The sequence below is a fragment of the Anomaloglossus baeobatrachus genome, unplaced genomic scaffold (genome assembly GCF_048569485.1).
Source record: "Anomaloglossus baeobatrachus isolate aAnoBae1 unplaced genomic scaffold, aAnoBae1.hap1 Scaffold_130, whole genome shotgun sequence".
Classification (NCBI taxonomy): Eukaryota; Metazoa; Chordata; class Amphibia; order Anura; family Aromobatidae; genus Anomaloglossus; species Anomaloglossus baeobatrachus.
Window position 1 is genome coordinate 426,493 of NW_027441900.1, and position 25,840 is coordinate 452,332.

General features: G+C 46.6%; 1 protein-coding gene across 1 annotated transcript in view; it reads left to right on the top strand.

Annotated features, from left to right (window-relative positions):
• LOC142260548 (uncharacterized) overlaps nt 1–21,232 on the top strand; it is a 104,637-nt gene extending 83,405 nt beyond the window's left edge. The window contains exons 3-5 of the mRNA XM_075331984.1: nt 6,866–7,045; nt 7,629–7,719; nt 18,092–21,232. Coding sequence (XP_075188099.1) covers nt 6,866–7,045; nt 7,629–7,719; nt 18,092–18,960 — 1,140 coding nt within the window. The 3' untranslated portion in view covers nt 18,961–21,232. The remainder of the gene's footprint in view (nt 1–6,865; nt 7,046–7,628; nt 7,720–18,091) is intronic.
• The last annotated feature ends 4,608 nt before the right edge of the window (nt 21,233–25,840 follow it).

Below are 25,840 nucleotides of genomic sequence, written 5' to 3' on the forward strand. Positions count from 1 at the left end.
GGGGAGATATCGGGTGTATGCCGCACTATCACCAGAAAATAAGATGTTGATTATTTCATCTCTTTATGCTTTTATTCAGGTCGATGCATTTCAGAGAACTCTGTCTCCTTCATCAGGACTAAAAGGAAAAATCAACAGTCTACTATAGAGGAAAGAACCTATATATATATATATATATATATATATATATATACATACGTCAGAGGACCGCCCGCTGTATTTCAAATTCTGGCGAGACAATCGACTTATCAAATAACGGCAACAAGATTTAAAGCATAATGTATTAAAAGACGACTTTAAAAGTCCTGGAAGTAACAAATATCGCAACAATATAGAAATTACAAAACAAAAAGCAAAAAGAGAAAAGGAATAATGCAAAAATATTTCTTGGAAATATAACAGAATGCTGAGAGTCTAGAACTGTGGGATTTACTGGGGATCGCAGTAATACACTGGCTGGAGGCACTATCCACAGCCCTATATAGGGGATCATGGTAAACAATGGGAAGAGAAGAAAGGTTATGGTATTTATTGTGTTAAAAAAGAGAGGGGTGAAAAAATAAATTGATGATGATATTACAGAGGTAGAAAAAAAAATAATGAAAAACTTTGAATCTCACAATCGTGTATTATTTATCAAAGGTGAAAAGGAGAAAACTGAAGAAAAATAAAAAATTGCGTGTGTATAATGACGGGTTGTGTAAAAGTTGATATGCAGTGCGAATGTTCAGAAACCACGAGCAGGAAAGTCCTTATGGGTAAGGAGTGTTGGGAGGTTTCATATAGTAGTGCAGACATAATATACAGTGTGTGTGCAGAGATCGCGTGCGGCAATCGTACATATGAGGGTAACGTACTAGAAGGAGTTAATATAAGCAAACAAAGCAATATGGGTGAACATTTAAAACATTTCTTTTTGTATAAGAGCCCTAAACAGACCCAGTTAGAAGCCATGGAGGTGGCGGTCCGCCTGCGGGTGTTAATGTTGTGCAAATGAAGCCGCTCAGGAAGCAATGAAGAAAAATCCATGGAGGAAGTAATTAATGAACATTTCTTCAGTTTTAAAAACAAAAAGGAATGTTAAAATAATGAATTTTAATGGAATTATATAATATTAGTCATTGGTGGGGAGTGTTGATGTGTACCATATATTTGTATTCCTTAGTATAGTGATTCTAGCTGTGCAGGTTCAGAAAGCGAGTGCCACAGCAAAGCAGGAGTGCGCATGCGTGAGGGGTAACAGGAGTTCAGGTCCGTGGGAGAGAACCACACCGCGCATGCGTGGGGGTTAAAATAGTCCAGACTGTGGGAATTACCTCACTGCATCTGCACAGATTACGGAAAGTTCACAAGCTTCAAACGAGAAGCCCTCCCGCATGACTACAGTGCGAAGGACAGTGCCGAGATAACCACACACAGGACCCCATAATCACGCACCCCATCCCTCAATTAGAAACATGAATCATTAACATCAATCATATACAATTTATAGTTATGTAAATGTATAAATATAAACATTATTAAAATGAAACATATTTAAAAGTCGGGACCTGAATTAAGATAATATAAAATTAATATAATATAAATAAATAATATAAAACCAAGAAATCTATTAAATTGAATAAAAATATATTGATAAAATTATATTAATAACACAGATCTGTCACCTCATTTAAACCTATAGGCTTCAAAGTGTTTAATTTGTATATCCAGAATGTTTCCTTTTTATTTAATACCTCCACTCTATTAGGGGTATTAGGAGGGATTTGTTCGATGGGGTCACCCTTAAAGCCATATTTTTATTATGAACTACCATACAATGCCTAGAGAGTCCATGTAGTAAAAAAGAGTTTTAATATTCCGCCTGTGGGAATGAAGTCTGTTGTGGAGTGTCTGAGAGGTCCTGCCCACATACTGTTTATTACACTTGCATGGAGTGTTCGAGAGGTCCTGCCCACATACTGTTTATTACAGTCGCATTCTATCAGGTATACAATAAAATAAGACTGGAATCTGAGACGGCCCTTTATCAGAAAATCTTCCGAACCAGAGGAAGAGCAAAAGGATTTCCTCTAATTTTGGATGTTGGATTGACTTACAGAATAAACAGTTTTTTTGCAAAGCATCTATATGAGCCTGCTTGCAACACAGAGTTCACTGTACTTGTGTTGCCCCTGCAGCTTCAGGCGCCACAGGGTACTGCACCTCATTCATCTTGGATACGGAGGACGTCATCACCGGTAAACCACCATAACACATCCAACACATAACACGGGAGCTCTTTCACTGGGACTGGGCCAGGGTAGGTGCCGGGGGTGGCCATCATGAGGTATGGAACCTCCTGTCCACTAGTTCAACAACCCAGGAGACGGGGCACCTTCAGGGGAAGTTAGGAGCCATCTCACACAGAATTCAGTTAGTGCCAGGTTGGCACACAGGAAGGGGGTCAAGAATGCATCAAAAAGAAATGTCAGGAAAAAAAGACAGAATAGAAAGGGGCCCGTGGTCCAGAGCTGGAGACTCGACCCGCGTTCTTAGGAAGAAGGGTAATCCCAGGGTTCACGAGGAGTGCAGCAACCACCCGTGACCCGTTCCATGGCACAGAAGCTGGGATGCAGGGAAGACCACTAGAAAGGACACACAGAAGGAAACACTGGCCTTGACCTCCAAACTATCCTGGATCGGCTGGAGCCCATACCAGCAGAGCACAGCACTCCAAAGGCGGTGTAATCTTAGTGAGTAAAGAAGTTTGACTGCAACCTCTGTGTCATCCCATCACTGCCGACGCTCCCATCATCGCACCCCTGCGCCATAGGCAATTACTACTCCCCACATCCTCCCTGGGGCCTGAGCTCTGCCTGTGGAGAGCTGTACCATCCAAGCTACGTGATCATCCGCCCCAGAAAAGACCTCCCGCAGCAGCGACTAATACTTGGCCGCACGCCACAGATGGCATCACAAATGCAAACTCCACACCCCATCCCCACTATTATTGACACCGCCGGGGTCACGGAACCAGGCCCGGCCGCTGTGACATCCCAAACCAACACCGGCCCAGTGACGAGTAACCCCCAAGAACCCGGTGGGCATGTCATACCCATGGCCCTTCTCAACCTGCTGGGGGCTACAATATTTCTCAGGGTAGGGGCCCTTTTAAAAGTGATACCTGGATGAGGAGGCATAACATCCTTTAAAATAGGATCATTTAATAACATGTTCCAATGTTTTTCCAAAACATTTCTAATAAAAACACTGTCATTACTGTATGTGGTAATGAAATTTGGCGTGAAATCATGCAAATTACTGGATTCAAAAGCAGCAGTTCTGGGTTTAAATTACCTTGGCTTATCTGTTACCTTACCTGGTAAGACCCTATTCTGCGCTTCTATCCACAGTATTTCCTATGTACACTGTGATGGTCAGGCACAGACTGAGTGAGTCGCGTGATGAGTGGTGAATGAATTCAGCTGAGGTCACTGAAGTCACCTGAGGTCAAGTTATCTACGGTCACAAGTGGTGGACCGTGGGAATCTCCAGCTGTGGCTGCGGCTAACCTAAGTGACGACACCACTGATTGCTGCTCAGTCTCTGCCTGAACCTCACAGCGGATAGTCATGTGGCATGATCACACGCTGTGACTTTACATGTAGCAGAACTTGAATCGTCGTAGGACCTCGTGTGGATTATGTTGGACCTGCACAGGTGTTTTGGGGATTAATAAAGTGGTAAAAGGGGGTATCCACTACATACACATCATGCACCCACGCCTCCACTACATACACATCATGCACAAACGGCTCTGCTACATACACATCATGCACCCACAGCTCCACTACATACACAGCTCCGCTACGTAGATGTCGCGGGCGGAGGAGGGGACGCCGCGCTCTCCCACTGCTGCTCGGGTCCGGCTGCCGCGGCTGCTGCGGTCTGCTGCTGCTCGGTGGCTCGAGCGGTGGGCCGGATCCTGGGGACTCTAGCGGCGCTCCTCGCCCGTGAGTGAAAGGGGGGTTGTTGGGTGTGGGGATGGTTTATTGTCCGTGACGCCACCCACGGTTGTGGTGATTTGTAGCACCACCGCTGCTCAATATGGGGATCCCGGGAGTGGTGATGCGGAGCAGCCAGGTGTTGTGTTGCCCCTCCGTGGGTAGGGGTTGGTGATCCCGGGGCCCAGTGATGGTGTGGAAGGTGCAGGGCCTGGTGGGCGCAGGGACGCGGGGGCAGCGCTGTGCCTTGCGGCACTGTGGTACTCACTCAGCCTGAGACGTTGACACAGTTTTACGGTAAACCACACGGCTGGAAAGACGGTTCCCACGGACGGCTGCACTTGCTCTCCCAGTAGGTAACGGTGATGTCCCTTTGACCTGCACCTAGTGTTTCTGTGTTGGTAGCGATGGGTTCCCACCGGTAACCCGCTCCCCGACTTGGATATGGGCCGGAGGAGCCCTACTTTGCCCGCAGGCGCTGGCCCTGAGAAACTGGTGCCCTGGCGGTGGCGGTGTTTCTCCTCAATGGTTGGACTGTTGCCTTCAGTCGGGACTTGGTTGTTGGGGGATCAACGTCCCCTTCACTGACGGATTCGGCAAATTCTGGCGACTCCTAGCCTTGCCGGGGTCCGAGAGGCCCCTGCCCTGGTGCTGACTGTCCTTCGTATACTGCTCCAGACCGCCGGGCCACCACCCGTCCGCGGTCCTTCCAGCAACCTCCGAGCAGTCCCCCTCCAGACTATCACCGCCGTCTGCTGACCTTGCTGTCACTGTCCTGCACTTAGCTGGACTAACTTCAGGTCTTTCTGCTCTCCCTTTTACTCCTTTTCTCCTTTGCTCCACTACTACTTCACTTCCTTCTACTTTCACTTCCTAAACTGATCTTCACTGTTTTCTCCTTCAGGTCCCTAGCTTGACTGACTGGTTCTTCCCGCCTCCAGAGCTGTGTCCTCCTCGGTGGGCGGAGCCAACCGCCTGGCCCACCCCCTGGTGTGAACATCAGCCCCTGGAGGAAGGCAACAAGGATTTTAGTAGCCTTGGTGTTCCTAACTGGGATGTAGGGTGTGGTGGTGTTGTGACCTGTGACCCCTGGCTTGCCCAGGGCGTCACATAGACATCGTACACACATAGCGCTGTCCCGTAGACATCGTACACATGCGACTCTGCTCCATATACGTCATACACACATTTTCAGCGACTTGGGTTCAAGACCGATCAGGTCCAAACGTCTTTATTTTAAAGTCGCTCAACAAATCTTCTCCTCACCTGAACTTATCAATAAAGAATTCAATAAAGCAAAGATCGAAATAAGAGTGTGAAGGGGTCACATACATACGCAACAGGGGTCACATACATACGCAACAGGGGTTAACTATAACCATCCACTGACACTGCGCCTCATCCAGTGTGTGTGTGTGCACACACGCCAATATAGGACTACACTGAGGTGCTGATCATGTGACCCCTGACTCCTCCCATCCATGTGACATCATCACAGGTCCTGGAAGCACAGAGCAGCCATATATCTAGTGTGCGGCTCTGCAGGTGGAGGTGTGTGGAGATTCCCCATTACTGGGGCAGGCGGCATTAACCCCTTCAGCTTTGAGACTTTCTTGCTGTTTTTCTCTCGCTGATTTCTATGAATCGTGAGGTTTTTGATCCTTTTCCTCTGATAGATACAGACGCCCCAACTATGAGAGGCCGGAAGTGAGGAAACCCGTCTGCCCTCAGTCCTCGGCCCCTTTCTGCCCTCAGTCCTCGGCCCCTTTCTGCCCTCAGTCCTCGGCCCCTTTCTGCCCTCGGCCCCTTTCTGCCTTCGGTCCCTGGCTCCTTTCTGCCCTCGGTCCTCGGCCCTCGGCCCCTTTCCGCCCTCGGTCCTTGGTCCCTTTCCGCCCTCGGTCCTTGGCTCCTTTACGCCCTCGGTCCCTGGCCCCTTTCCGCCCTCGGTCCCTGGCCCCTTTCCGCCCTCGGTCCCTGGCCCCTTTCCGCCCTCTGTCCCTGGCCCCTTTCCGCCCTCTGTCCCTGGCCCCTTTCCGCCCTCTGTCCCTGGCCCCTTTCCGCCCTCTGTCCCTGGCCCCTTTCCGCCCTCGGTCCCTGGCCCCTTTCCGCCCTCGGTCCCTGGCCCCTTTCCGCCCTCGGTCCTCGACCCCTTTCTGCCCTCGGTCCCTGGCCCCTTTCTGCCCTCGGTCCCTGGCCCCTTTCTGCCCTCGGTCCCTGGCCCCTTTCTGCCCTCGGTCCTCGGCCCCTTTCTGCCCTCGGTCCCTTTGTGCCCTCGGTCCTTGGTCCCTTTGTGCCCTCGGTCCTTGGCCCCTTTGTGCCCTCGGTCCTTGGCCACTTTCCGCCCTCTGCCCCTTTCTGCCCTCAGTCCTCTGCCCCTTTCTGCCCTCGGTCCCTGGCCCCTTTCTGCCCTCGGTCCCTGGCCCCTTTCTGCCCTCAGTCCCTGGCCCCTTTCTGCCCTCGGTCCTCGGCCCCTTTCTCTCCCCACAGTATAATGTTCCCTCAGAATGTTCTCATTATATGTTTCCCCTTATTCTCTCCAGTAATTGTATTATTACAGCGGATTCTTTATGATGTTACATCGTCATCTTCTCCCCATTCAGATCTCTACAATATCGGATCCTCTCAGTGGAGATCTTCTATATAAGAGAATTCTCCTGATTGCCCCGTGAAGGATGGATATGGACAGGGACAAGATGGCGGAGAGGATATTACACCTCACCCTAGAGATCCTCTTCCGGCTTACTGGAGAGGTGAGAGATTCTGATGACGTCACATTACATCATTCTTATCTATGGGAATAACAGATGGACAGAACTGGAGAGGTGAGGACTCTGGAAATGTCTGGAGTGAGATTTATTACTGTGTCTCTCCATAACCAGGATTACACAGTAGTGAAGAAGACCTCTAGTGAGCGCTGTCAGGCCCCTGTGTCTGAGGGATGGGGAAGACCCCTGAGCCCAATCACGGGGCCTCCACCTCACCCCCTGATACATGAGGACATCAATGACCAGAAGATCCTAGAACTCACCTACAAGATGATGGAGCTGCTGACTGGAGAGGTGACACTGCTGGGAATGTTGGGACATTATACAGTAACGCTATGAAGGGATCGGGGGTGACGGTATCATTGTATGTGTCAGGTTCCTATAAGGTGTCAGGACGTCACCGTCTATTTCTCCATGGAGGAGTGGGAGTATTTAGAAGGACACAAAGATCTGTACAAGGACGTCATGATGGAGGATCCCCAGCCCCTCACATCACCAGGTAATAGACAGGGCTAAATACACACGGCCTATAATTATCTGTATGTAAGGAATGAATTCAGTCCCTGTATGTGTCTCCTCCAGCTCTATCCAGTAAGAGGACAACACCAGAGAGATGTCCCCGTCCTCTTCTCCCACAGGACTGTAAACAAGAAGCTCCCGATGTTCCTCAGGATCATCAGGTAGATGGAGAGAAGGTGCCATGAAATCTCCCTATGATGTGTAGACGGCTGTGAAGGTCTTGTGCTCAGTCTTGTTTTATCCTCCAGTATTATATGTGTTATACTTGTGTAATGAGAGCGGTGGAGATGGCAGGATTAGAGCTGATCATAGATGGGACTTCTCCATCTGTCTGTGATTTTTTCAATATTTGTTTCAGGATGAAGATCTGCCCTATATTAATACTACAGAGACATATGTGAGGGGTGATGAGCGGAGTAAAGAGGAGATTCCTACATATGCCTACCCAGGTGAGTAGTGACCACTAAATGCAGAGAAGTCACAGATTCTTCTCAGTCACCGGCTGTGGCTGCTTTATCAGGGTTGTAGTCCCGCCATATTAAATGGTCACCATTCTGCTGCTAGACCACCACATGCTCCTCCACCCAAAACTGTCCCGATTATTTTGGGCATTGGACGCTCTTCTGTTGGAGTGAGATCTGTATCTTTCAGATCTTACAGGTAGGATCCATCCTATCCCCTGAAATTAGAAGATGTTGACCCTTAGCTGCCCAGATCTCTAATCTGTAAAGCCAAATGACAGTGTACGCAGAATGTGCAGACAACTTAGAAATCATGGGAAGAAGAATCTTATCAGTATGGTGGACGCCTATAAGAAAGCGGAGGGTAATGATGCTGGTGACCTCCTAGATTCTTAGTTTGGTGCCGTGTTCACCAGGTGAATAAAGATTGATTGCTCTCAGTGGGAGAAACAAAATAATAATCTTGTAGTTGATGAGACCTCAGTAGTCTGGAAAGCTTGCTCTGTAACATCATTTATTTTATCTTTATCTGCCATTAATAAGTATCATAACTACAAGGTTCTTATTGTTTCTCCAACTGAGAGCAATGAATCCATCTTCCTAGAATCTCGGCCTCCTATTGATGGATCTTACTTCTCTCCCTTCTGATGAATGTGCTGATAGGGGTGTTTTTATCCAAAGTTCAGCACAGGGTAAAGGCCACTTCACACATTACGAGATCGCTAACGACATCGTTGTTACGTCACAGTTTCTGTGACGAAACAACGACTTCACCAGCGATCTTGTTATGTTTGACATGCACCAACGATCCGCCCCCTGTTGTGAGATCGTTGGTCGTTGCTGAATGTCCTGGGCCATTTTTTGCTCGTTGGAGTCCTGTTGGGCAGGATGGATCTGTATGTTTGACACCTACCAACGATCTCATTAACGACCTAGATGAGAACTTAAAGTGTGACACGTAGGCGTGTAGTTGCGTCACCTTTTCCGCGCCCCCTCTGCACCGATTAGTTGGGCTGAGAACAGTACTGCATTCTGATTGGGTATCGCTTCATGCTTCGTTCCTTTTTGAGCCTTGCTTTGAGGATAGAACCTGCGACTACACCCAGATTCATTGGTACTTTGTTCCCGATTGCTTGCTTGCTTTTTGGATTGAAGCTGAAGTCGCAGGTTCTATCCTCAAAACAAGGCTCAAAAAGGGACAAAGGATGAAGCGATACAAAGTTGCGTTCTAGGCCGGCCGCCTAATCAGAACGCAGTATTGACCAGCAATCGGAGCGGAGGGGTGTGGCAAAGGCAACGCATATGCACGCCTACGTGGCTTACAGCGTCTTAAAAACTACTCCCCTATTTGAGGTCAGAATCGTTACATAGATGCTGTGTGACAGGGTCCCATCGACCAACGAGATCGTTATACAGGTCGCTACATCGTTACTAAAGTTGTTGGGAAAATGACTGTGTGACATCTCACCAACGATTTAACAACGATTCGGAAACTGTAGTAACGATCTCGTTATGTGTGACTGGACCTTAACTGTAACATATGAGGGAGGTTAGGATTATCCCACAGTGGGTACATGGAGGGGGAGTTGGAAGTTTCGCCCCCAGCAGTTCGCCCCCAGGTACACTTCGCACCCGAACATTTCACCCCCAGCATTTCGACCCCAGGATGTTTCGCCCCCAGCAGTTCGCCCCCGGATGTTTCGCCCCCGGATGTTTCGCCCCCAGCAGTTCGCCCCCAGGATGTTTCGCCCATTTCGCCCCCACACATTTCGCCAACAGCAGTTCGCCCATGGATATTTCGCCCCCAGCTTTTTGCCCCCAGATGTTTCGGCCCCAAATTAGGCAGGGAATTTCGGCCTTGTGTTTTGGCCCTAAGACCTCTTTCACAGTAGGCACTTACCCAAGTCCTAAGCACTGGAAAATCGCTAAGAAGATTGCCAATTTTGAATATATAAGTCAATGGCTGGAAAAGCGAGGTGTTGTTTCGGCCAGCTCTTTCTATTTTATTACAGGAGCTATTTTTGAGCACTTAGCGTTCATCAATAGCCTGTATCTTATGGGTCATTACTGAGAGCGCTCACAAAAGCGCTCTCAAAAATGCCAGTAAAGCAAGTGCTTTGGAGTTCTAAAACAGTGGCAGCATCAGGGTGCTTTCACACTTCCACTACATATGCACTACAGGCCGCCCGTTCGCTTCTGTAATGCCGCCGTTCCGCTAACCTGCAGCGGAACAAAAAGAAGAAAATGCTCTTCTTTTTGTTCTGACACTGATAGCGGAATGCGGCATTACGAAAGCGAACGGGCGACTGCAGATCGCGGAACCCAGCCGTTCACTTCTATGGGCAATGCAAGCGGAATGCCAGCATTCCGCCAGCATTGCCCCGGGGTCAGCTGGATGTCAGATCCAGAGCGGAGTGACCTCTGCCGGCCCCAAACACAAGTGTGAAACCACTCTAAAATTACAGTGTGCAAGAGGCCTAAAATCAAAATAATTTTGAACTTTTACCTGACTCAGCACTGACCTGCTTTGTTGCAAGTTTTGTTGCAGATATACCAAGTAGCAGGTCAGATGTCCTGCAAGTTACATTAGACTAGCTTTTATTCCATCTGTACATCAGAATATAGCAGTGTCTGAAATCTCCACAAAGAGAGAAGTGTACTGTCACAAAAAATCAGTCAGCTTCCACAGCAATTCACTTTCTACAACTATGAATTCAGTTCTATTATGTTGACCCCTAAATAGGTCCCAACTGTTGCCAGCGATGACCGAATGTGGAGAGGGTCCCAGTCACCCCCTCAGCTTCTTTCAACCTTAATGAGATACAGACAGAGACTGGTATCTGCACATAAAGCAAGAGTGTGCGCTCTGAACTGAATTGAAGTTTATTACACATACAGGTTTTTATCAAGCTAATTTGGGCGTAGCTGTTTCGTGTGCATAAGCATAAGTTTCGTTTCTCAGCAAAGCGTAGTTCATGGTTTCGATAATTCATTTGTCCTTGGCTCTTGCCCACCCATCTAGAGCGTAGATGGGTCAGTTTGTACTTCTTGGAAATGGCGTGGGTGACTATCTACTCAAGTTTAGTTAACTCTTTCCTCACAATCCCCCCTTTGGCGTTCGTGATGGGACTGGATCCTATTGAGAAGCTGGAATAGCAGGCTGGTCACCGGATGCTGTCCAAGCCGCGGGTTGCCTGGGGTTGTGAAGTCTTCAAATCCACATCCGTCCTCCGGGTAATGAGCCTGCATACCTCACGACAAGAGTCCCATAGAATCACTTTGGCGTATTATGATGTGAAAGAGTAGAAAAGAGTATATGTTAGTAATTATTCACCGCCAATATGAAATTTCTATCTTTGCATTTTTTCACGCAGCAGGAAAACAGAGCCATTAACAATTTAAATACTACATAGGCCACTAATAGACAGAGTAGCACTTGGAATACTGAGTAGTATCCCCATTAACCATCCTCCTATTCCCTTAAACCAGTTTGCGGAGTTGAACATTGAAAATGTATCGCTCCACCATGCATCCGAGCTCCTGATCATGTTTTGATGGCCACTTCCTGGTAAACATGTCCCCCATCCTGATATATATTTCCTACATTCTGGTATATTTGTCCCCATCATGGCCCCATCCTGGTAAATATACCTCATCCTGGTAAATGTCCTCCATCCTGGTAAATGTTCACCCATGCTGGTAAATGTACCCCATCCTGACATATTTCCCGTCCTTGTAAATGTTTCCCCATCCCGGCATGTACCCCATTCCTGGTAAATGTTCCCAATCCTGGTTAATTTACCCCCATCCAGGTAAATGTCCCCCTTCCTAGCATGTTCCCCTTCCTGGTAAATGTACCCTATCGTGGCATGTTTCCTCCATCCTGGCATGCATGTTTCCTCCATCCTGGCATGCATGTTTCCTCCATCCTGGCATGCATGTTTCCTCCATCCTGGCATGCATGTTTCCCCCCATCCTAACATGCATGTTTCCCCCCATCCTAACATGCATGTTTCCCCCCATCCTGGCATGCATGTTTCCCCCCATCCTGGCATGCATGTTTCCCCCCCATCCTGGCATGCATGTTTTCCCCATCCTGGCATGCATGTTTCCTCCATCCTGGCATGCATGTTTCCTCCATCCTGGCATGCATGTTTTCCCCATCCTGGCATGTATGTTTTCCCCATCCTGGCATGTATATTTTCCCCATCCTGGCATGCATGTTTCCTCCATCCTGGCATGCATGTTTCCTCCATCCTGGCATGCATGTTTTCCCCATCCTGGCATGCATGTTTTCCCCATCCTGGTATGTATATTTTCCCCATCCTGGCATGCATGTTTCCTCCATCCTGGCATGCATGTTTCCTCCATCCTGGCATGCATGTTTCCTCCATCCTGGCATGCATGTTTTCCCCATCCTGGCATGCATGTTTCCTCCATCCTGGCATGCATGTTTCCTCCATCCTGGCATGCATGTTTCCTCCATCCTGGCATGCATGTTTCCTCCATCCTGGCATGCATGTTTCCTCCATCCTGGCATGCATGTTTCCTCCATCCTGGCATGCATGTTTTCCCCATCCTGGCATGCATGTTTCCTCCATCCTGGCATGCATGTTTCCTCCATCCTGGCATGCATGTTTCCTCCATCCTGGCATGCATGTTTCCTCCATCCTGGCATGCATGTTTCCTCCATCCTGGCATGCATGTTTCCTCCATCCTGGCATGCATGTTTCCTCCATCCTGGCATGCATGTTTCCTCCATCCTGGCATGCATGTTTCCTCCATCCTGGCATGCATGTTTCCTCCATCCTGGCATGCATGTTTTCCCCATCCTGGCATGCATGTTTTCCCCATCCTGGCATGCATGTTTCCTCCATCCTGGCATGCATGTTTTCCCCATCCTGGCATGCATGTTTCCCCATCCTGGCATGCATTGTTCCCCATCCTGGCATGCATGTCATCCCCCCATGCTGGCATGTGCGTACCCCCACCCCATGCTGTCATGTGCGTTCCCCCTCCCCCACCCCATGCTGTCATGTGCGTTCCCCCACCCCCACCCCATGCTGTCATGTGCGTTCTCCCACCCCGACCCCATGCTGTCATGTGCGTTCCCCCTCCCCCCATGCTGGCATGTGCGTGTTCTCCCACCCCCACCCCATGCTGGCATGTGTGTTCCCCCCCCCCACGCCATGCTGGCGCTGGCACTGGGCCCCCCATCCCCACCTTGGCACAGCCGCACACGCGTTATAAAAAAAAAAAAAAATCAACACACAACTCACCTTCCTGCACCCGCTCCCCCGCTGCGCACCGCTGGGTCCTCAGTTCCCACGTGGCCAGAAGACGTCATTACGCCGGCGCCGCTCGCTGACGCTCCTCCGTCTCCTAGGCAACACACCTGCAGCCTGGGGGAGGAGGAGTGTCAGAGCGAGGAGAAATGTCTCCTCCGCTCCAACACAGTTTTGATCTGCCGGTGCGACTGCACCAGCAGATCAAACCGGCAGGATCAGGCGACAGCACGCGTGCCAGCAGAATGGGCTCTGCATGCCCCTGGTGGCACGCGTGCCATAGGTTCGCCATCACTGTCCTAGAGGTACCCTTCTTCCTTTACAGTCTATCTTAGGAGATCATCCTGCATCGGCCCAACATGTCTTTGAATACATTTAGCAAAAACACTTTGTTCAGGCTTGTAGATAAAACTGTCTTTTAGCACCCTCTCTCAGGGTTCGAGGAACTGTGTATTGCCCCTTCAATGCCGTCACACACTATCTCGATCATCTATGCGCTTTTGACTGCGGAGCTATAGGGAACTAGCCCCCCGCCCACCTCCCCCCTCCTATTGTAGGGCCTGGAGAGCCCTACAATATTGTTGGGAGCTGGAGCTCAATAGCATATTTACACAAAACCAATGTGATGTTTCTTTTTGTCTCACAAATCCATAATGGCAACAAAATCTCAAAAGACGAGCTTCAACATTGCCTCCAGGTGGTACCGTGATCCAGTGGCCTTGCAGAGGTGGTTCCCAGGGGTGTCTAGTCTGTGCTTGAAATGTGAATTGGAGGAGGGGACGATGACCCACATCTGGTTGTCGTGTCAGATTCTGAAGGCCTTCTAGAAGGGTGTGCTCAGGGTGGTGAAAGCTGTAACAGATGTCTCAGTACCAGCCTCACCAGAGGCGGTGCTACTCTTCATGTTCCCAATGTCGAAGGTGGCATATAAAAAATCTAAAATACAACATATGCTACAAGAAGGCAAAACAAGAATTCCCCCGTCATTGGCGATCCACTGAACCCCCCCTCCCCCCACTCGAGGAATGGTTTTCAGAGATCTCCCTGTCCCATCGTATGGAGACATTGGTAGCCCAGTCTCATCAGGAGTAGTGTTCTGTTGCAACCAAATGGTTCCATTGGGAGGCCTTCCTCTCCTCTCCAGTGTAACAGACGGTACTAAGATAGCGGAGAAATAAGTGCCCTGATTTCTATGCCCCTGTTGGCGGTTCCCTGTATTAATGTCAGTAGATTCCCATGCTCAGAGTTCCTCTATCCCTTCTTCTTTCTTTCTAGGTTTGATCCCTCCCTTCTTTCTTCACTCTTTTTTTCTTCTAATTCTCTTTCCTTGCAAGTTATCTCTAAAAGGTTTATGTCTATTTTCATTCACTCAACTTTGTATATTCATGAAGGCTTCATGCAACATGTAAATAAATGAGTGTTTGCTTTCTTTGAAAATCAATAAAAATGCATGAAAATACGCTACGTGGGCACATAGCCTAATACTGCAGGACACTTTGTCGCGGGCGGGGAGGAGGGTGTAAGCACTGCGCTCACCCCTCTGCTCGGGTCCGGCGGCTGCTGCTCAGTGGTGGCTCGAGCTGTGGGCCGGATCCCGGGGGTTCTCGAGCGGCGCTCCTCGCCCTTGAGTGAAAGGGGGAATTTGGGTGTGGGGATTGTTTATTGTCCGTGACGCCACCCACGGTTGTGGTGATTTCACCACCGCTGCTTTAAATGGGGGATCCCAGGAGTGATGATGTATAGCAGCGAGTTGTTGTGTTGCCCCTCCGTGGGTAGGGGTTGGTGATCCCGGGGCCCGGTGATGGGGTTAGATGCAGGGCCTGGTGGGCGCAGGGATGCGGGGGTAGCGCTGTGCCTTGCGGCAGGGAGGTACTCACTCAGCCAGTAACCACGACACAGTTCTCGGTAAACAAACGGCTGGTTGGACGGGTCCCTCGGACGGTTCACGGTGCTGCGGTTCCCTGCAGTTGGCGGTGATGGTCACTCTTCCCTGCACCTATGTTACATCTATTGGTAGCGATGGGTTCCCACCGGTTACCCGCTCCCCGACTACAATCTGGGCCGGAGGAGCTCCACACTTTGCCCGCAGGCGCTGGCCCTGGGGAAACTGGTGCCCTGGCGGTGGCGGTGTCTCCCCTGTAATGGTTGAGCTGTTGCCTTCAATCGGGACTTGGTTGTTGGGGGATCTACGTCCCCTTCACTGACGGATTCGGCAAATTATGGCGACTCCTAGCCTTGCCGGGGTCCGAGAGGCCCCTGCCCTGGTGCTGACTGTCCTTTGCACGCTGCTCCAGACCGCCGGGTCACTACCCGTCCGCAGTCCTTCCAGGAACCTCCAAACAGTCCCACTCCAGACAATCTCCGCCGTCTGCTGACCTTGCTGTCTCTGTCCAGGCACACAGCCTCAGACCACTTCAGGCTGTACTAAACTGCCACTTTGCACTTTCTCTACTTTCACTTCTCTGTCACTTCAGCTTTCTTCTTCAGCTCCACTACACTTCACTTCCTTCCACTTCCTCCTCCCTGGCTGAACTCCTCTCTAGCCCTCAGCTAGACTTCCATTCTCTTCAAACTCCACACTCTATCTGCCTGCTTCTTCCTGCCTCCAGGGCTGTGAACTCCTTGGTGGGTGGACACCAACCGCCTGGCTCCACCCCCTGGTGTGGACACCAGCCCCTGGAGGAAGGCAACAAGGATTTCTGGTTAGCTGGTGTACCTGCAGGGAATGTGGGGTGTGTGTGTTGTTGTGACCTGTGACCCCTGGCTTGCCCAGGGCGTCACAACTTCATTATAGAGAGCAGACACCCCACAAAAGAGAGAAGAAAGAAGACCCACAATCAAACTCAATAAATGCCAAACGGGAGGATCTGCAGTGGAACGTACAGACGCATCAGATCACACACACACACACACACACACACATACACACTCACACCACATCCGGCGATACTGATTGCATCTGGCCGGCAGACAGTCCTGAGATGCAGTGCAGTGAAGCGTGAGGACCTGTGGTGGAACACATGGAGGACCCACAGGTCCTTGTGTGTTGCCCAGGGAATGGGTACTCAGTCCCGGGAGGTGTATCACTGGGGAATGTCACTTTGGTGGCCGTTGGCTGGTCCCGTGCCCTGGGGGCTTTTTAAAAGGGGAATATTTACAGGGAAAATTAGTCATTAGCGTGACGCCACCTGCGGGTTGCAGTTAGGACGATGGAACCGCCGCTGCTGGGTTGGCTATCCCTAGGGCTGGTGGCAATGGCAGCTGTGGTGGTAGGCCCTCCGCAGGTAGGGCTCAGCCCAGGGAGCTATGTGGTAGACGCGCCGGAGAAAAGGAGGCCACACCAGGGTTGTAATTCACAGTCTCTACTCACTCTTGGACCCTTGAACAGCTGGTTCAGGTCCCTGTATTTCCAGTGCCAGCTTGATGACTCATTTGCTCTGTTCCCGGCACCCTCACTGTGTTTTGGGTCCCCGTACCTTGAAGCTTTTTGGGGGCCAACTGTCCCTTATTGTGCCAGTCTCCTTGTCCATATGGCGGGCAGTGTGGATCCTGTAGGGCTGGTCTGTGTCCTGAACCCTGATCCTTGCTTTACTGCTGGTGCCCCTGGATCTGTGGGGCAGTGAGGTCCGTAAAGGTCCGCTCACTGTGCAGGTATTTGCCAGGCCGTATGAAACTATCGCCTGACCTAGGGATCTGTGCCCCGTCGGTGCTCTGGTCCCAGCGGTACTCTAGTGTACCCGCCCAGGCAACCACTCTCCTGTGCCCCTGGGTCACTGTTACATGACCCAGCTCAAGGCACCTCACTCTCCTTCACTGTGCACTACTGTTCTGTCTTGTCCACTCCCACCAGGCTGTCTAGTCGCCTGGTCTGGCTCCGCCCTCTAGGTGGCCATTCCCCAGTGTCTGACTAGTCCAGGCCCCCTGGTGTGTCGTGGAAACTAGGATTTTAGTGTGTGTGTGTGTGTGTGTGTGTGTGGATGTTACAGGCACTGGTGTTCCAGGTTTAGGGGGTAGGCCCTGCATTCTTGTGAAGATGCAGTATCTAGTAGTGCCCTGAGTGGCTCAGGGGCGCTACACTTGCGCACCATTGCACTGCGTCCCAGGATTCTCTGCTTGCCAGAAGCAATCAGTATCTCTGGATGAGGTGAATGTGCGTGTGTGCGCGCGATGTGTGTATGTGAGTGTCTGCCAGAGCAGGGAAGGACCACACGGAGCATACCTGCTGGGAGCACATGCTGAAGATCACAAGAGGACCTGGGAGCCACGCAGACGTCCGGAATCTGAAAAGTATAATTCTCATGGGAAGGTGGGGGTCTGTTTTTGTTTTTTTGTTTTTTTAGTTTTTTTTTTAGTTTTTTTTGGGGGGGTGGGGGGATTTCCCCAACGGAGAATAAGCCGTAAGATGAAAATGAGCCCTAGTGCATTTTTCAGGGCAAAGACAAATATAAGAGTGTCATATTTTTGGGAAAACATGGTATTTTGACTCTACAAGCAGTTTCTGGAAATTAGCATGGAGTAGATGTTGCATAGTGAAAATAGTAAATATGTCATTTTATTGCCCAATACATAGTGCCCGGCTTGTGCTCCAGGAGACACGCAAACTGTAAATATTTATGTGGTTTCTTCCCTGTGGAAATGACAAACCTGTGGATACTAACAGTGTTTGGGCCACTGCAAGGCTGAGAAACATCAAAGACATTTGGCTTTGAGAGGACAGATTTTGCTGGATAGGATTATGAGGCCATATCTCTTTTCAATAGTCTTTCCGATACAACCAATGTGAAAACACTCTGTTTTTCCACTGATGGAATAGTAGTTTTTTGGGAAAAATTTGGCCCAGAAAACATTATTTGGTGGATTATTATTTCAATATTTGGGAGGCAAAATTAACAAAAAGGGTTGAACATCATGGTCTACTGGTTCCTGCTCTGACGTCCACTGTTAGATTGTGAATGATTTTTGTTTCAGTAAATTATCATACTTTGCTAAATAACTCACAATTTCTTCAGCTATTTTACAAATTATATACTTACATTTTTTTATATATTATTAAAAACAATTTTTATTCTTGCCAGATGTCTGTACCAGGGGATCAGAAACACAACTGACATCTTCAACTTTTACATCAGATGACCTTAACATCATACAAGATATAACTGAAGTGAATGCCATTATTCCAGATATACCATCATCCCTTCACAGCAAAGATCTATCATCTGATTGTTTTAAACAAGTCTTACCTTCTGATTCATCACAGACTATTAAGAAAAATGAATGTGGCAAAAGGATCATTATAAATCAAGGTGCTCTTACAGCAAATAAGCCATTTTTAACTATAGAATTTAAAAAAATCCATCAAAAAATTCACACATGGGATATAGGAGTTTCTTCAGAGTCTGATAGTTACCAGAGAACTCACACAGGGGAGAAGAAATATTCATGTTCAGAATGTGGGAAATGTTATTTACAGAAATCAGTTTTTGTTGGACATATGAGAACTCACACGGGGGAGAAGCCATTTTCATGTTCAAAATGTGGGAAACATTTTACCTGGAAATCAAATCTTGTTAATCATGAAAAAATTCACACAGGTGAAAAGCCATATTCATGTACAGAATGTGGGAAATGTTTTAGAGATAAGTCAAGTCTTGTTGATCACCAGAAACTTCACACAGGGGAAAAGCCTTTTTGTTGTTCAGAATGTGGAAAATGTTTTGCAGGTAAATCAAATCTTGCCACACATCACAGAACTCACACAGGGGAGAAGCCATATTCATGTTCAGAATGTGGGAAATGTTTTACAACTAGATCACAAGTTGTTAGACACCAGAGACTTCACACAGGTGAGAAGCCATACTCCTGTTCAGAATGTGGGAAATGTTTTACACAGAAATGTCATCTTGATATTCACCAAGAAATTCACACAGTGAAGAAGCCATTTTAACCCCTTCACGACTGGCCAATTTTGCATTTTCCGTTTTGGGTTTTTTTTCGCGATTCTTTTTCCGATAGTCGTAACTTTTTTATTTTTCAGTCAATATGGTCATGTGAGGTCTCTTTTTTGCAGAATAAGTAGTATTTTTAAATAAAACCATAAGTTTTACCATGTAGTGTACTGGAAAACGGAAAAAAAATTCCAAATGCGAGAAAATTGCAAAAAAAGTACAATAGCATTATTGTTTTTGAGATATTTTATTCACACTGTTTACTATATGGTAACACTGATGTGTCGGTGTGATACCTTAGGTAGGTGCGAGTTCGTAGACACCAAACATATATAGCTTTACTTTTATCTAAGGGGTAAAAAAAACAACTAAAGTTTGTTCGAAAAAAGTGGTGTACGTTTTATGCCATATTCCGTGACCCGTAGTGTTCTCAATTTTTGGGATCTATGGCTCAGTTACTGCTTATTTTGTGCGTCTCAGGCTGACGTTTTTAACGGTACTACTTTTGCACAGATGCTACGTTTTGATTGCCTGTTATTGCATTTAGCGCAAAATTTGTAGCGACCAAACAATTTAATTTTGGTGTTTGGAATTTTTTGCCCGCTACACAGTTTACCGATCAGATTAAGTGATTTTATATTTTGATAGATCGTGCGTTTCTGAACACAGTGATACGAAATGTGTGTATAATTTTTTTTTTACCCCTTAATTTTCAAAGGGGCGAAAGGAAGGTGATTTGATTGTTTAGGTTTTTTATTTTTTTAAACTTATTTTATTTTACTAGGTCCCCTAGGGGACTCTATGGATCAGCAATCTGATCACTTCCATATCTGCTGCTCACAGCTACACAGCTGTGAACACCGGATATGCTCATTTCCTGTCTCACCCAGCCCTCGGCCGGGTGAAACAGTAAGTGAGTCACGTGAGCTACAGAAGTCATCAAATGACCAAATGACAACCACTGGAAGTCACATGATCACGTCACGTGACTTCCGTTATCGGTAGTGAGTTAAATTTTTATCACGATTATAATGATGTCACTTATTGACATCGCCTTTGAAGGGATTAAACTGCATGGGCGGATAACAAATTCCGCTCGTGCATAGCCGGCACACATCTCAGCCGTATAAATCAATGGCGGCAGCAGCGGGAGATTAACAATATGACCACTGAGACGTTAAAGGGTTAATGTTCAGAATCTGGGAAATATTTTGCAAATAAATCAAATCTTCTCACACATTACAGAACTCACACAGGGGAAAACACTTTTCATGTTTAGAATGTGAGAAATATTTTACACACATCTTTGTGAAGATCAAAAAATTCCTACTGGTAGAAGCCATTATCATACCTACAAGTTTAGAAATATTTTACTTGAAAATTGTAATTTGTTGACCAGTAAGAAAAATTCATATGGGGAGAAAACATATATTTGACAAACTGCAGAAGTAAACACAAAAGAGATAGTCAAAGTAAAGGCAAGTAAACAAGAAAGGAAAAGCGCGTTAGAAGTTACATTAGGATTAAAATATATATACAGTTACTAATAAACGATTGTACATGTGTGGTCACTATAAAGGATTGGCACATGACTTATTTCTTCCAAAGACAATACTAAGAACTAGGGGGCACTCACTGCGAGTGGAAGAAAAGCGATTCCGACAGCTAAACAGGAAAGGGTTCTTTACAGTTAGAGCAGTCAGACTGTGGAATGCCCTACCACAAGAGGTAGTAATGGCTGATACTATAACAGCTTTTAAAAAAGGGCTGGATGATTTCCTCAGTACACAAAACATTGTTGGTTATAAATGACTTAGTGACCAAATGTAGAACTGGTGGAGGAAGGTTGAACTAGATGGACCTAGGTCTTTTTTCAACCTTAGTAACTATGTAAGTAACTATGTTTTCTAAAAATCAAATAAAAATCCATATTCCATGTGCATTGAACATTTCACATTGTTATATATTTATATATTCAGTATACGGACAAGAGTATTACAACCTTTCCCAAAACTACCCAACATTCCTCCTCCCTCTTCTTCCTAACTCCCAATCTCAGCGATCTGCCATTCATTACAGTTACTTTCAGCGCACAATCTCCATGTCTGAACAATGTCTGTAACGTCTCTATACTACAATAATAAACATGTTCATATTACAAATTACTATTTCCATCTACCATCCATTCCTTCTTTGTGGGAACATCTGATGTGATCGAGTTTCTAAAATCACTTTTCGCTAAGTTTAGTAGTTTTCTCATAATCATTGGGAACTGACCCCCTTCTCTATTCCATAATACACAGATTATAGGTTCTAAGGGGACTATTATTTGAAATACTTACTAAATTATCCCAATAACCTGACACCCAAAATTTGCACTTTAAAGAGAATGTCATCAGGATTTTATACCCCAATGTAATGACCTGTATACCAAGTGACGGTTATTTTGAATAACTACTTTCTAGTAGAAATTAATTTATTTTTTTTTTTTAGAGAAATCCATAGTTGAAATTGTCTGCTAATGAATTACAAGTGCAGTGGGCAGGGGCTGCACTTCCGGCTCTATATAGCTATAATTGACCTGTAGTATAGTGTTGTGCACCAAAATATAATCCAAAATTGGAATTTAATAAAAAAATGTTTTTTCTTCTATAGTCACACCAATCAAGGGCTCATGAGCGGGTAGGGCTGCAATTTAAGTGCTGGCTGCAAAGCAAGTGCATATAATAATAGAATACAATATCATATTTGTGATAACTGTGTAACTGTTTAAGTTAGCTGGGGTATTATATATCTGCAATATCTCTGTTACTGTGAAAGGTAAACAAAAGGAGGACGTCTTGTGATTTGTGTCAGGTGATTCATTATTTGCATTGCTAGCTGCTTAGAGAATTACAAATGCCGGTCACACCAAGCGAAGGCTGCTGAGCCTTTTAAGGTTGCAATTTAAGTGATGGCTACAAACTAAAGGCCGCTTTACACGCTGCGACATCACTCAAGCGAACTCGTTGGGGTCACGGAATTTGTTCCGCACATCCAGTTACTTTAGCGATGCCGTTGCGTGTGACACCTTTGAGCGATTTTGCATCGTTGCAAAAAAGTGCAAAATCGCTCATCGGTGACATGGGGGTCCATTCTCTAATATCGTTGCTGCAGCAGTAATGAAGTTGTTCCTCGTTCCTGCGGCAGCACACATCGGTACGTGTGACACCACAGGAATGAGGAACTTCTCCTTACCTGCCTCCCGCCCACAATGCGGAAGGAAGGAGGTGGGCGAAATGTTACGTCCCGCTCATCTCTGCCCCTCTGCTTCTATTGGGCGCCGGATCAGTGACGCAGCTGTGACGTCGCTGTGACGCTGAACGAACCGCCCCCTTAGAAAGGAGGCGGTTCACCGGTCACAGCGATGTCGCAGGGCAGGTAAGTAGTGTGACGGGTCTGGGCGATGTTGTGCGCCACGGGCAGCCATTTGCCCATGTTGCACAACCGATGGGGGCGGGTACCCACGCTAGCGATATCGGTCACGATATCGCAGCGTGTAAAGCGGCCTTTAGTATATAACACAGTTGAACACAATATCATAGTTTGACACAAGCATAGTTTGATGTTACTTTTTATAGTTTTCCATTGTTTTTATCTGTTCTGTTTATCCCCATTTAGTATGTGCTCGATGGACAATGCAACCACATGTGCGTCTTGTGAGATGTTGCATGCCTTGAACAACCATTCAAGGGTGAATATGTCTGCGCCCGATGTCAGTGTTTTATATATTTGGAAGCCCAGGTTACTGATCTAAATATGCAGCTCACAACACTCAGGAGCATTGCAAACCTGGAGAGGAGTTTAGAGCTCACTGAGCTTTCTCTGGCTGGGGCCAGTGCTGTGGAGGAGGGTGAAGATGGGGAAGTTCAAGACCCAGAAGTAGGTAGCTGGGTAACAGAAGAAGAGGTAGGGGAAAAAGTGTCAGGAAGCAGTAGTAAGGGGTACATATGTCTCGTCAAAAAGAAATCTGACGGGTGCCTCGCCCCTATCTAAGTGTATTAAACACACCCCCTCCCCTAACATTCCAAGTGCTATCTGATTTCTACATTCCCTGTATGTTATAGGCTTTTGATTAGGAATTTGATACTGCAATCCTGATAGTGTAAATGATTAGGATCACACCATTTTATTCACTGATTATGATACAGAAATCTGATTTAGTGTAATTGATTGGAATCTTGCCATTTTATTCACTGAGGTTTTGATGCAGAAGTCATTCTGATAATGTAATTGATTTGATTGGGCACATTATGTATATGGCCAATTATACTATTACGCGTCTTATGCTATAAAGCATTTCTTATAACACTAATTCTGATAGTGTAAAGCATTTCTTATAGCACCCATGTAGAAAGTTTGTGTTTATATTGTGTATAAAATGAAAGACAGACACAATATCAAAATGTAAAAAGTTTATTGCTCAGAATTTAATTACATTCAGTTGCACATTACAGCCTTACCAACACGACAAGTTTCTTACAATTACAATAAGTGTATCAAACCTGTTCATATAGATACAAAGAGGACCTCATATCTGATCACAACCATCTTCACATACTTCACACACCCTTACCAATACAATGAGACTCTCGCTCTCAAAGCTGCTCATAGCCAGATGCCATACATATGTTGTCTTTTTGAAACAGAGAAATATCTATAGCTGCTTATAGATAAACCCATTTAATCAACATATATTAACTTTATTTTTTATGATCACTTCTAACTACTTGGCATAGGGGCATACAAAGCTGCTTATAAAGGCATCCTGAATTGATCGAATGCTCAAGTAAAAGAGACGCGACAAAATCAGACACAATATTGTCATTTGCTTTTAAATCATTACTAAAGCATTGTAATATTTTATTGAATGACACTCCCCGCGCTATATGGTACAAAACGTAAACACAGTAATGTCTACATACTTTGCTAAATGTGTCCTGAATCTGAATGGATTGAAAAGAATATAGTTCACTGTTTCTATTTAAGAAGGTTACAAACTCATCACGAAATAAAACACTTGTCGGTGAACATCCGTAACTGTCAAAGAATATCGCCTTCTTATCATCCCAAAGTACAATCAATATACAATGTCTCCCACTTTGACCGGAACTGTCTGTATTCACAATGTAGGCAGCATGTCTCTGGGTCACTCTATATGCCGGTAGCAAATCACACAGAAACACACCAGCAAATATGCATTCTGTATAACGATCAGACTTCATCAGGTTTGTGAGATGGAAGTTATCCATAATTAGATGTAATCAAATAATACTTCTCTTCTGTGGTTGATTTGAAGTATAGTTGTGTTGAGGGCATATACTATCATATTTACAGTATGCAGGGTAGGTAGCGAAAAACCGCACTTCAGCATGCAGGTTACTCGATTTAACGAGCGAGAAACGACCACCAGGCTTTTGATTTGGTGATAAATCAAATGCAAACAATGTGAACCCGGCCATAAATTCTTCACGATCTATCGCCAGAGCATGATGAGATTTAAAACGTCCAGAAACATGCGTCAAAGACATAAATTCATGGATGGCCATCCAGGTAAAGCGCTACATGGCTTACATTGTAATAGTGAAGGCACAATGTGTTTTTATTGTACGAGCCGTTAAAGGCTTCATTCCAATATAACAGTTTTTGGAATTTGTCCCAAGAAGAGGTTCTCGTGGTTTTTAATTCGCGTGCCGGCTGGAATACTGTATACTTTCATGCAGGCCCTATCAATAGCGTATTTGGCTGTCGCGGATAGTAGGTCCTGACTGTGACCTAAACGTACAGCTGGAGAGACTTGCACTCTCTTCACATAGAGACACGCTTGTAAGATCTGCACTTTTTACGGTTCCACATCACCAGACATCAAACAGAAAGTGTCCTTATTTCTTGACAACTTGATCTTGAGGTCAAGCCCATTCAGTATGAGCTTCGGTTGATTAAATACATCTCCAAAAATTGGCCCCAATAGATCCACAGGCTTAGAGTGCTCGGTTATACGCGCTCTTTTGACAAGCATTTAGACCATCCAAGGCCCGATCATTATGATGCAACGCACTGTCTTTATAGAACAATCCAGAGGTAAACTGAGTCGATAGTGTTTGCGAGCTGTAATTTAAGAGTTTCAATGTACGCTCTATAGCTGTAGAGGTTATCTGACTGCGAGATGAGGCGATCCCCCAGAGTGATATCAACCTGATTAAACAATGTTGTCAGGGGGTAATTTATAAATGCAACACGCACACCATCACCGATAGCCGTATTATCTTGTTTCACGATACGGCAATTTATATACAGTAGGGTATTGTTCAGATCATAATAATATTCACCGCTTCCCGATATGAAAAATTCCAGGGGGGCATTGTCTGACAGAGCCGCAACAGGTTGTACTTCTACAAAAAGCGATTTGTCGATACTTGTTTGCGTAGGGGGAATGACAAATATATCCAGGTCAGATTTTGTGCACTCTACAGAAGCATCATGTACGAAAGCCATTATAGTTGATTAGAAGATGTTGTCCACAGAGGGTCTTAAGCGGGCTTTACACGCTACAATATTTCTAGCAATTGCTAGCGATATCGTATGCAAAAGCACCCGCCGCCGTCGTGCATGCGATATTGTGTGATCGCTGCCGCAGCGAACATTCTCGCTACGGCAGCGTCACACACACTTACCTGGTCGGCAGCGTCACTAAGCGGCCGGCCAATCAAAGCGGAGGGGCAGAGATGAGCGGGACGAACATCCCGCCCACCTCTTTCCTTCCTCATTGTGGGCGGGACGCAGGTAAGGTAAGGTTCCTCGCTCCTGCGGTGTCACACACAGCGATGTGTGCTGCCGCAG